The following is an 11742-nucleotide window of genomic DNA, read 5'->3' on the forward strand; positions in this document are numbered from 1 at the left end:
TATGATTAGAAGTGTAAAAATTTTCGAAAGAGCTGAGAAATCTAGTAAGCTGTAAGTATCTGTGACTTCAGTTTTTCTTTTCAGCTATTCTTTGGAGGATTCCATAAAACAGATACAGTATGCCGAATCATAGCACAACGGGCGCAGAAACTACCCGCACAAAAATCAGTGCTGTATCTGTAAACAGTAGTGCGAGGTCGCGGAAGCACGCTCCGTCGCACAACTGTTAGCACGGTGCCAAAAAAGACTTGACTGAGCGCCAAATTCAAATTTTACGTTTATTTGTCGTATATTTCACTGTCAACCGCGACGCGCACGCAACGAGACTCGAAAAAACAACAAATCTTTTCGTTGCGGACCTCGCAGTTTCGTGTCCGAATAAATTTCAGAGACATGACTCAAGGCTACATTTGAAAATCTGATTCACCGATAATTTTACAATAAACAAGAAATTATAATTGAGTGTTGGCACTAGTCAATGACGAATTCTGATTTCCTTGATTCCTCTTCGACGTCAAATTCTTCAACGCTATCCAGACACCAATTCTGTTCTCTGTCTTCAATGCATGTATAATCATCATGAAGGGTAATGACATCTCGGGGAGAAAATTGAGAACTTTCAGAACTATTATCAAAGTTTGTTGAGTTTCTCTATAGTCTCCTCTATCTTGATAGCCCCAATTGATTATTTGAAGGTACTCATAGACTAGGGATATTGCCTGAACACATTGGTTAGATTGTAATTTACGTTTGAATATATACCGTCCAAAGTACAGCAGTAATCAATAATTGAACAAAAACTTTTTGCTCTCCTCTGTTCTGATTCGAAGATCGGGTTAAGACTAAATGAGATCTTTTTCGTAAATGAATATAGAGAACAATGTAAGAGATGATAGATCCAATTGGAAATATGCAGAACATTCTGTTGATTGTCTGAACTTTATTGGATTAGTTAGTTAGGGAGCTTTAATATCTTACCTGTACTATTTCATTATGAGCACTTACATCAACAAATCCATAACCCTTGAAATATTTTCTCATCATTTCTCCCCCTGTTACAATCGTCACTCCACCAGAAATTGAAAGAATAAAACTAGAGAAAATAGGAAATATCACGTGATTTTTGTCGAATATGATCTGATTCCACTTCTTAGCGACGAAGAACAGACATCGATTCAATGACAAACAGAAAATAATAGTAGTAGACAAAAAGTTGCTACAGTAATCCAGATACATTGAATATTTGGCGAGAGGCATAGTTTCTTCTGGTTCCTCTGAGATTCCATAGGACACCGATATCGTTATAGCGAACATATAGAAAATAATGCGGAGAGATATAGTGAGCGATAAGAAAAAGACCATGATGAAGAATGAGCCCTGGAAAATTTTCGAAGTAGTTAATAGTCTCGACAACACCAGCGACACCATACACAAAAAACAACTAACAAAAATCACAAAAATCTCACTTGTCTCAACATTTTCTTCATATAAATCTGTCGCATACATTCGATTTGACAGAACAGATCAAGAATATGAGCGATATGAAATAGAATGATATCAGGTGAAAACGCGGATACCTTGACTGCCGAATCACGATCAACGCAATTTGGAGGTTTATATGTGGAACAGTAGCATAAATAATTCCTGTCTTCTGCACACAACGGCATACCGCCTAGCTCGAACGGAGAATCAATTTTATCACGTGGAACAGTGAATACCATTTTGGTAGAAACTTTTTCTATTCGAAAAATTGGAAATATGAGGGAAAAATTCTAAAATTGAGAGAAAAAGAGAGTGGAGTATGGGTAACCGATAATTAGAGTCCAGCGTGAAACCAGTTTGGTGCTGATTTCTAAACGTTTTAGAAGACTTTGGAAATCTGTGCCACATTTGCAGTAAGGTTTGGTTTTTGATTTTTTAATCTAACTTTTTGCTTTTTTTGTATAATCATGATTTTTTAAACAGCGATTTTTCCAGTACAAAAATATTGTTTTCAAAAAATCAAAAGGCTCGTAAAGCGACACACCTACCGTAATCTTGCGTTTTCGCTGCGAGAGTTCGTAAATAACTTTTGGGCGTGCGCCTTTTGTGTCGATTTACGGGCTTTTGTAATTTATTCGTTCAATTTATTTTCTTTTTTTTGTTGCAGTTTCCTTCGTTTTCAGCATCTTTTACGCAATTTCCTGTATTTTAAGTCAATAATCTATCAATTATTCTTTTTTTGCATTACTAAAATAACCGAAAAAACCGATATTCAGCGAAAAATGGCGAGCGAAAGCGTAATGTTTCTGATGAGTATGAGCAACACAATGGCAACGTTATGGCCGGCGCCAATCGAAATGGATTTTATAGACGAAGGAGAACTTGTGGAAACAGAGAATGACGCTCGAAAAATTAATGGTTTGATCGAATTTCACAAAATTTCACAAAAAAACTTTTTGTAGCATCTAGATGGACAGTCTGCTCCAATATAATTCGTCTTCATTTAAAAAGAATGAAAGATTGTGGTGTCGAGATTTCGATCGGAAAAAGTACAGATCTCGGAGTGAGCATGACACGTGGAAATTCAGATGACAAACTTCAATCACTGCTGGATGTTGTAAAAAGTATTTCGAAAATGACGAAATCAAATGGGGAAGCGAGCGCGGAGTTCGCGATTCGAGAAATCGAAAAAATGGCGAGAGCAGAGAAACAATGCGATAAAAAGCAAATTCATTGGTTTGCCGACGCCGAAATGTTCGTTGATTTGGTAAGATAATTACACAGAAATTACAGGCCGGCCGCTCGTCACATCAAACGATTTTCCGTTTTTCAGCGAATTTTTTATGATTTTTGCTTACTTTTCCTAATAAAGTTGTTGTATAAATTCACTAATTTGACGAATTTTTAACCGAAAATCGTCAAAAAGTATATTTTTGAAAATATTTTTTCAGGATCTCGAACTAATCAATCGAAAATTTCCTCCAAATCTCGTCAATATGTATGTGATCGGCGAGCTTCGCACGTTTCACGAGAACTTTGAATCTTCGAAAGAAGTAACGAATCTATTGATTCTTGGAAATGTGAACGTACGATTTCTCGTTTGTCCGGCGGATTTATACGAGTTGAGAAGTGAAATTTTGTCGGAGAAACGATACGAAACGAGCGAGAATTCGGTGAAATGTCGAGTTGGAAAAAGTTCTTTCGAGATTAAGGTGATAAATTTGATTAAAAACAAAGAAAAATATAAGTTTCAGGTACTACAAACCCACCGAGTAGGCAAACCGGTTTGGTTATTTAATAAAATTCGATTCATTGGATTTCTCCCGGAAATCGATTTATGCCGAGTTGGATTCTTTACACAAAAGATCTCGGTTGAGAGTCAAGTTTCAATATCTTGTGAAACTTCGTCTGGAAATCAGATTCTCTGGTCGTTGGCTGAATATATGTTCAGTGAATTCAGGAAGCCACGTGTCGTACTTTTCAGTTATAAAGGAGAGAAGAAGAATCGAGGATTCTGTTTTATGGTTGCTAGTGAAGAGAGTGAGGGATAGTTCATGAACTGGGTGAAAATTAATTAATTTCAGAGACAGGTGGAGGAGCTATTATGTCCTTGATTCAGCTGAGAAAATCGATAAAGAAAAAGTTGAAGAAGTCGTTGGAATTAGTAGAAGAAGTGGGTGAACGAGATGCATTTTTCGCGTTTTTTTCGATGGAAATTTAAAAATTTGATATTTTTGCCTCTTTTCCAGTGCTTTCGCAACTAAAAATTGCCAAAAAGTGCAAATACAGCTTCCAGATCGAGGAAAAATCGACTCCCCTCCCAAACCACTCGTATCAGCAAGTGGCACCCGCCGATATCAGTGTGATCAAGAGACGAATGATGGAAATCGGAAAAACGAAGGAGCCAGAAGCGAAGAGAATGAAATTTGAGAAATTTGCCGGTGAATATGATCTCATTAATGGTCGTAACACCTTCATGGAGACAACTTCCGCGTGGCGAAAGCATTACGGTCTTGTTGATTCGAAGAACGCCGATGGAAACAATAATAGTTAGATAATTGCTTTTGTTTTGTAGATTTTTTTACTCTGTTTCTTTTATTGACATGTTTTTTTCGTTGCTTTTTTGCAATGTTCGAAAAATTGATACTTTTGGATTGGCTTTAAGCAGAATTCAGTCTTTACGCAGAATTCCAGAGCGGAATTGCCTTTTCAAATCAATATTTCCAGGTTTAATTTTCAGAAAAGAAAGCAGTGTGTGCTTTCGAAAAATATTGAAATCGTAAGATTTTTCGAAATAATCTGGGTGTTTTGGAAATTTCAGAAAAAATCTGTAAACAATAACTACGCTTAAGAATATACAGTTTAGGATTCCGGAGATGACTCATATTCAAAATTTTATTGGAAAACGAATTCAAAACGTGTCCGAGAACACAAATGTGCTTCGGAACCCTAAACTGTCCATCCATAAGCGAAATCATTATATCCAGATTTTTCCCGAAATTTCGAGAATTTTCTAGAAGCTTCCAGAAATTTCTAAAACCACGTTTTTTCGAAAAATCTTTCGAAGACACACACTGATCTGGAGCATTAAAGTTCGCTGAAACGTTTGTAAATCATTGGAAACAAGAATTCCAGGAAGGCTACTACTATGACACACTTGGCATTCATAGTTTTCTTGCCAAGGACCGACAGTATCTATAAAAAACTTTTCTAAATCGGGTCTTCACACATTTCTATATTTGTATCTATATCTTTGTGTCAACATCCACCTCCACTTTTCCAAAAATCGTAGACAGAATAGCAGGTCTCCTGTTGTTGCTCTTCGAGTTGAAGCCCCTCAACTCTCGTTGGTCTTCTCATAGTTGTCTCTCTTTTAGTTGTCTGCGCTTCCTCATTCCATCCGAATACTCTCAACTATTATTATATGTCTACTCTGGTTCATAGACCTACTAAATCCCTATACAATTGGAGATATAGATTGTTGCTCTCTCTCTCTCTCTCTCTCTCTCTCTCTCTCTCTCTCTCTCTTTTTTTCTCACTTTCTCTTTATTATAAATTCACAACACTACGCCGCATGGCTTTAAAGGCGCATCCCATTTATTAGAAATTTCGCGGAATGGTCTCGTAGTTGAAAAAGATCAAATACCCTATTTTCGAGCTTTGCAGGTCTAAAAATAAATGCAAATAATGTTTTTCGCTTCGAGACCATTTTGACCAAATTAGAGGCGCCAAAAGCCATGCGGCGCAGTGTCGTGAATTTATAATAACACACGTTTTTTATAGGGAATCTCTTTTTTTCTCAAGTGAGGTCGTGGATTAGTTCTCGAAGATCCATTTCTATTGAATTAAAAGTTGATTTTTAAGATTCTTCCTTCTCTAAATTTCTTGCTTATCCATACCAATTGAATTCACTGTATCGCGGTGTGTTGAATCCTTCCGGAAATGGTGGAACTGCACCGCGGAGCAGATCTCAATTACTCAAAATGGCTAATGGTGCTCCGGTCTCCGTGCTCGACAGGTGCATCATTGCTCTAGCGGATTTCATTTGTTGTAATTGTAAGAGGAACAAGATTACTCCAGCAGTGCCGAAAGAAGTGTTCTCGGAAACTGTGAGTTATAGAAAAAAGTTGAAATCGACCAACTTTGACAATGTGTCACGTTGTCAATAATGATCACAAGAGCTGAATTGTTAGATAGGTTTGTAGTTCAAAAGCAGAGCTTCATTTTCATAGTTGACAACTTTTTTGTACAAACTTTCCCTGGCGTGTTATACATTGACAAAGTCATGTCCCTAACGCACTGCTGGCATAGTGAGCTGCTCACGTTACTGATGTATAACTCCCTAGATCGTGATCGTACAAAAAAGTTGTCAACTACAAAAATGAAGCTCTGTTCTTGATTTACAAACCTAGTCAAGAGCTGAGCTCATGCGACAATAAGTGACAGTGTGACACTTGCTCAAAGTTGCTAATTTTGCGAATTTTCAAATGAAAACTGCGGATTCTTGAGTATTTTCGGTTTCAGAGACTCTCCGAAGGCCAAACAGGAGGTGTAAAGAGGTCCCCAACACCTGGTGCTGGAGCACAACGAGTTCCTTTAGAGCATGCTCCGGAAGAGTTAGAGGTACCTCCACCTGTAATAAAAGTCGATGAAAAAAAAGATAGTCGAACCGAAACTCCGTCCCTTGTGGTTCAAGTCTCACCAAGTATTGCAGTTCAAGAGCCATCTGTTGAGCCAGTGAATGAAAGTGGGGATCCGGAGCCTTGTCAACCAGAGGAGGCTCTTATCAAAGATGAAGTTGAAAACATAGATTCAGAAAATTCAAACAAAAGTAGAGATATCGAATCAATAGATCCGCCTCTCATCTCTCCACCGACACCATCCGACACCCATCTACCAGAAAACCGCCCAAAAGCAAGACCCGATGGAGCTGGAATCCGATCTCGAGCAGGTTCCCTAGCATTCCCCTCCCCTTTCCCAGAATATCCTCACTCCGACCAAGATTCTCAAATATCGAGTGAACAAGATGCGACAGTAATACTCAAAGAGCTAGAAGAAGATGAGCTGGATATCGAGGACTGGGGAGAAGGATTCGAATCAAATCGGACTCCAAGACCCGACTCTCCACCAAAGATGCAATCGGGTCCTGAGACAAAGAGAAAACGTGGAATATTTCAGAACAAGAAGTCACAAGCTATTGAGACACCACCGTCTAGTGATAGGAAAGAAGGCAGAGGTGGTGAGGGCAGTGGATTTTTTGTCGATTGAGCTGTACTTGTTTATCTAATTGTTCAGTTGTGAAATAGCACTTATTAATTTTTATAAACTACGAAACTAACTACACAAAAATACTTCGACCAATATTCATAGAATTCAAAAAAAGACAAACGATTATTTTTTGATCCCCTCTCCCCCACATTTGTGAATGTAATTTTCTATCCACATACGAAAAGTTCAATGGGTACCAGGAGACATTTCATCTCCACAGTTTTTATCTTTCTGATTTCAAATGCTTACTCCGAATCGTTTAACTCTGGAATTGGATCATGTGACTCTGTTATCAGTAGTTTGGTGACTGAATTGGAATATGACAACGGCAGTCCGGATACTGCATTAATGTGCAGAAAGGTGTCGGTTAGTTCTAAACAACTACAATATTCTTAAACTGAGAAATTTTTCAGAAATGCCTCAATTCACTGGATAGTGAATCCTCTCGGGAACTGAAAGAACTTTATGATTCAAGATGCGAAAAGTATGAATTTTATGGTCACGGAATGATGGATTGCTACCAAACAATCCTCGAGCAACGAGAACTTAGGGAGCTCTCGGAAATATCAAAATGTCTGAGAGTATATGATTTTTCAGCTGTAAGTTTCAATTCAAATGTGATCTCAGTATTGACTTTAGACTGATCCTATTCAAAAACGGAACTACTTCAACATAGCCCAGCCTTGCATTCTCCAAGTTGCGAGTCAGTCGTGCACTACTCGCGCATTCAACTATCTCAAGACAAATTATGACGAGTTCCTGGATTATCTGACTATTGAACCTGAAAATGGGAACTGTGAGAATCTCCAAGTCGAGTTAAACAGATTTCAATGCCGGAATACTATGAACAACGAACATAAAAACTGGTTGTTTTTCAGAAATGAAGACAGTACGGGTGACATCTTTTCTTATATAGAATCAGACAATGAGGTGTGCTGGAAATTTCAGGTATCTTCGAGATCCAAAAATTCGTATGACTGTAAATTATTCCAGAGATGCAGTCGAGACACCTGCAACATTTTCCCACTTGCAAATCAACTTCGACACTGTGAAATTATTGAAGCAGTTCAAACGGATTTCTTTGAATGTCTTATGAAGAACGGAAATATTCATCCAGTTGAAATTGACGGATGTTCTAAGAATAATGAATACAAAGACTGTGTAAAATCAAAAATGGCGGCAAGATGTGGTAGTGAAGCAGTTATAGATTTCGACAAAAGATATGAATGGTTCAACACTTATAATTTGAAACAAGAGTTCATAGATATTGAAATAAAAGGGAACTACACTGAACTAGAGGAAATGAAAACCCAGGATAATGGGGTGACGGAAGATTCAAAAGTTGGAAAATGTGCTCCAGTTGTCGATGAATTAGTGACACTGCTTTTAAGGAGAACTTTTGAAGAATTCAGCGAACATTATCAAAATGCAAACGAAACTTGTTCTAGGGTGAAGGTAGGTTAAGTTATTAGCCCTGTGTTTGTATTCAAGCTAATTCTTTGAGGATTGTTTCAAATTAATCGGAACACCAGAAGCTCAAAAACTACAACAATCTTATCAAGTTGTTTGCGATAGGCTGGAATTCACTTTCACCGAATTAATCTCTTGTGTTAATAAATTTTATGAAAACGAACGGAAAGAAGGTAACAAATCCAGTGATTTCGTCTCGGTAGGTCTATTCAATTGTCCTTCAAAGTTACTTATAATTTTTAGAAAAATCTCACTTTGAAACGAGAAGCTTTCACATCAAAAAAAGAAATGTTCTTAGAGTTTGCTGAGTCGAAATGTATCAAACGAGGAATAGAGTATCTGACTTTGAACTATGAGAAATTTGTGGACTTTCTAACTACGGAATCGACGAATGATCGTTGTAAATCTATACCTAAAAGAGCCGAAAACGAGCTTTGTATCCGAGATGTTCAACATAATATTAATTATTTGGAGACGGACCAACCAAGGTTTGTTGACAGGATTTTCAAGGATTGTCAGCGAGCAAAGGTGGGTAGAAATTAAATTTATTGCTTTTTCCCAATTCGTTTTCATTGTAGAAATGTGTTGAACAACTTCGAGAGAAAAACAATGAAGCGGATGAACAACTCACTTGTCAGGGTTCGAAAGTCACGAGAACGGCATCACCAGAATTATTTTTGACCAAGTTCATAGAAAATAAGGAATGTCTGAAGTTTTTGATGTTTGATAATTGTGGAACGGATGCAACTAGGCATTTTAATGAGAATTTCAACAATGCTGTGAAGAGAGTTGAAGAAGATAGAAATATTGGATGAGTTGTTGAAAAATGAACATGAAATATTAACTTCTGAGGTTTTCCATGTCAACGCTTGATTTTATTAAAACTTTTTTATTTAATTTCTCCACGGAAAAAAGTTTTCAGAAGATCAAATGAATGAGTCATTTCAAAAAACGTGCAACTTGAAACAAAGCCATCGACCAACTTTCATAGAATATACAGAACGGATATAGACCTTTTGATCCCTTTACCCGACGTAAATATAATCTCCTCTTCCAATTCGACAGTTCAAATGTTTTATGATGAGTGCCAAGAGGTTACTTTTGTACGTTTCTAGTATTTTTCTGATTTCAAATGTCTTTGCCAATTCTAATACTTCAACTAATTTTGGTGTCGGCTCTTGTGATTCGATTATCAGTGATTTTGTGATTGATTTGGAACACGATAATGGGAGTTTGAACACCACATTGATGTGCGGAAAAGTGTTGGTGAGTATTATCTTCCAATGTGTTCTCTAGATATTTGACTTCAGAAATGCCTGGAAACCTTAAAAAGCGAATCTGGTCGGAAACTGAAACAACTTTATGATTCAAGATGTGAAATGTATGAGTTCTACAGTCACGAAATGATGTTTTGTTCTCAATTGCTTATTGATAAACGAATATATAAAGGATCCAGTTCGAAAGTGTCGAACTGTCCAGATGGATATGAATTCCCCTTTGTGAGTTTATCAGAATAAGAATCTCATAAAATAAAGAACTGTTTCAGACAAATTCTGAGCACCAATTATTAGATTATTTAAATTCAGTCAAACCATGCGTTCTAGATATTGCCAGTGTTTATTGTTCTGCACCCGCAGCCAATTATCTCGTCACCAATTACGACCAATTTATTAATTATATGATTGTAAAACCGGAATATGAGAATTGTGAGAATGTATACGTCGAGCTGAACAGATACCAATGCAAGCAGTCTGCAGACATGATTAAATCTCGAGGAATGTGGTTCAGTACATATAATGGAGGGAGTTCGTCGTTAGAGATTGAAAGTGTCGAAAAGAATGATAAATATTGCAATAAAGTTAAGGTTTGAATATTAATTGAACTGTTTCACAAAGTATGAAGTTTTTATTTCAGGAATGCAGTCTAGACCCATGGAACATTTTGCCATTATCAAAGTCACTTCAACATTGCGAAATCGTCGAAGCACTACAATCAGATTTCTATCGATGCCTCAAAACACACGGATCACTTCATCCCGTATCAATAGAAGGATGTTCAATCAATTATTCAAATAGGGACTGTGTAAAAACTACTATGGCGGCAAGATGCGGAAGTGACGCTGTTGTGGACTTTAACAGGAGATATGAATGGTTCAACAGGAATAATTTGAATCAGACTCTTGGAAATCTTCGAATTGATACGAACTATTCTAGTTTTGACGAACAGAACAACCAGAAGAATGGAATAATAGAAGATACGGAAGTTGGGAAATGTGCACCAGTTGTTGATGAATTGGTGACTCTTCTTTCCAGAAGAATAAGCGACGATTTTAGAAAACTTTTCAGAATTGCAAACGAGACTTGTGCGAGAGTAATGGTGAGTTAACCCATTTTGCTCTTAGTCAGAGGTTGAATTTTTCAAATCAATCAGTTCTTCAGGATTGCTATGAATCAATTGGAACCCCAGAAGCACTTAAACTCAAAAAATCCTATCAATCGATTTGTGATAAAGTAGAGTTTAGCTGCGACGACCTCGATGGATGTCTCACTTCTTTTTATTCGAAACAACGAGAAGGAGCTTACGATGTTGACAAAAAAGACATTTTCTCGGTAAGAAATCATTGAATTATGGGAACTGTATAGGATGATTTCAGAGGAACTTGACACGCAAACGAGGAGGATTTCTGGCAGGACAGTCGAAATTTATGAAGTTTGCGGAAGGCCGGTGTACGAAGAGAGCGAAGAGATATCTTCAATTGAAATATGAATATTTTGTGAACTTGATCACTACGAAACCGGAAAATGACAATTGCAAATCTGTATTTGCTAGGACTGAAAACGTTCAATGCAATGAAATTATAGAACAAATGTATTGGAAAACAACAGACCTAAATGAAATGGATTCAAAGATGGCTTATGAATCTTCCAAAGAGTGTCAGCAGGCAGAGGTCAGTGCTTTAGACTTGGACTTCTTCAAAAATATCAGAACGTTTTCAGAAATGCATGACCGGCGCCACGTGCCCCTCGGAAGATGCCACAAAAGTGTTGAACTGGTGTGAATCTGAAAGTTTCCGAGGCGCCGCATTCTATTCTTGTCTGACGAAGCTAAACAAACTGAGCAGCCTGACTTGGCACAACCATTATTGTGCAGAAGCAATTGTACATAAAATGCAAAAACCGGAATGGTTTTTGCAGTTCTTCAAGTACAACAAGGATTGTCTGAAAATCATAATGTTGGAGAAGTGTGGATCGGATGCAGTCAGAAGTTTTAGTGAACACTTTGATCATATTTTGAAATCTTTGGGTGGTTAGTGTTCGGAATATACATGCTGATGAATCATATCTCTTTTGATACAAATAACTTTTGACAATGAACCGTTTGGAATTGAACTAAAACTAGACACAACTCTACTTCGACCAAAATACAAGTACAGAAAAGAACAACTCCAACAATTTCCAAATCTCGTAAACCCTTTGATCCCTCTTCGCATTAAAAATCATAAATTTCCCTCATTTCTAAACT

At 37.3% G+C, this 11742-nt stretch overlaps 5 protein-coding genes across 5 annotated transcripts; 4 read left to right on the forward strand and 1 right to left on the reverse strand.

The window, feature by feature from the left end:
• Window positions 1-452: 452 nt before the first annotated feature.
• On the reverse strand, window positions 453-1721 carry GCK72_020285 (uncharacterized protein; the record flags this gene model as incomplete). The annotated part of the gene is made up of 4 exons (XM_053733491.1): window positions 453-719; window positions 763-933; window positions 979-1377; window positions 1467-1721. 4 exons carry the CDS (start codon window positions 1719-1721, stop codon window positions 453-455), a joined length of 1092 nt encoding a protein of 363 aa, XP_053582404.1.
• A 543-nt stretch (window positions 1722-2264) lies between these two features.
• Window positions 2265-4036, forward strand: GCK72_020286 (uncharacterized protein; the record flags this gene model as incomplete). Its single annotated transcript, XM_003116644.2, has 6 exons — window positions 2265-2400; window positions 2445-2749; window positions 2934-3194; window positions 3237-3522; window positions 3567-3655; window positions 3779-4036. 6 exons carry the CDS (start codon window positions 2265-2267, stop codon window positions 4034-4036), a joined length of 1335 nt encoding a protein of 444 aa, XP_003116692.2.
• Window positions 4037-5465: 1429 nt separating this feature from the next.
• On the forward strand, window positions 5466-6750 carry GCK72_020287 (uncharacterized protein; the record flags this gene model as incomplete). The annotated part of the gene is made up of 2 exons (XM_003116409.2): window positions 5466-5591; window positions 6007-6750. 2 exons carry the CDS (start codon window positions 5466-5468, stop codon window positions 6748-6750), a joined length of 870 nt encoding a protein of 289 aa, XP_003116457.2.
• Window positions 6751-6939: 189 nt separating this feature from the next.
• On the forward strand, window positions 6940-9035 carry GCK72_020288 (uncharacterized protein; the record flags this gene model as incomplete). The annotated part of the gene is made up of 7 exons (XM_053733492.1): window positions 6940-7116; window positions 7164-7331; window positions 7390-7698; window positions 7744-8205; window positions 8255-8419; window positions 8464-8748; window positions 8799-9035. The coding sequence occupies 7 exons, from the start codon at window positions 6940-6942 to the stop codon at window positions 9033-9035; spliced, it is 1803 nt and encodes a 600-aa protein (XP_053582405.1).
• A 265-nt stretch (window positions 9036-9300) lies between these two features.
• Window positions 9301-11531, forward strand: GCK72_020289 (uncharacterized protein; the record flags this gene model as incomplete). Its single annotated transcript, XM_053733493.1, has 7 exons — window positions 9301-9486; window positions 9531-9719; window positions 9767-10084; window positions 10135-10596; window positions 10659-10829; window positions 10874-11167; window positions 11217-11531. 7 exons carry the CDS (start codon window positions 9301-9303, stop codon window positions 11529-11531), a joined length of 1935 nt encoding a protein of 644 aa, XP_053582406.1.
• Window positions 11532-11742: the final 211 nt, after the last annotated feature.

The sequence above is a fragment of the Caenorhabditis remanei genome, chromosome V (assembly GCF_010183535.1).
Source record: "Caenorhabditis remanei strain PX506 chromosome V, whole genome shotgun sequence".
Classification (NCBI taxonomy): domain Eukaryota; kingdom Metazoa; phylum Nematoda; class Chromadorea; order Rhabditida; family Rhabditidae; genus Caenorhabditis; species Caenorhabditis remanei.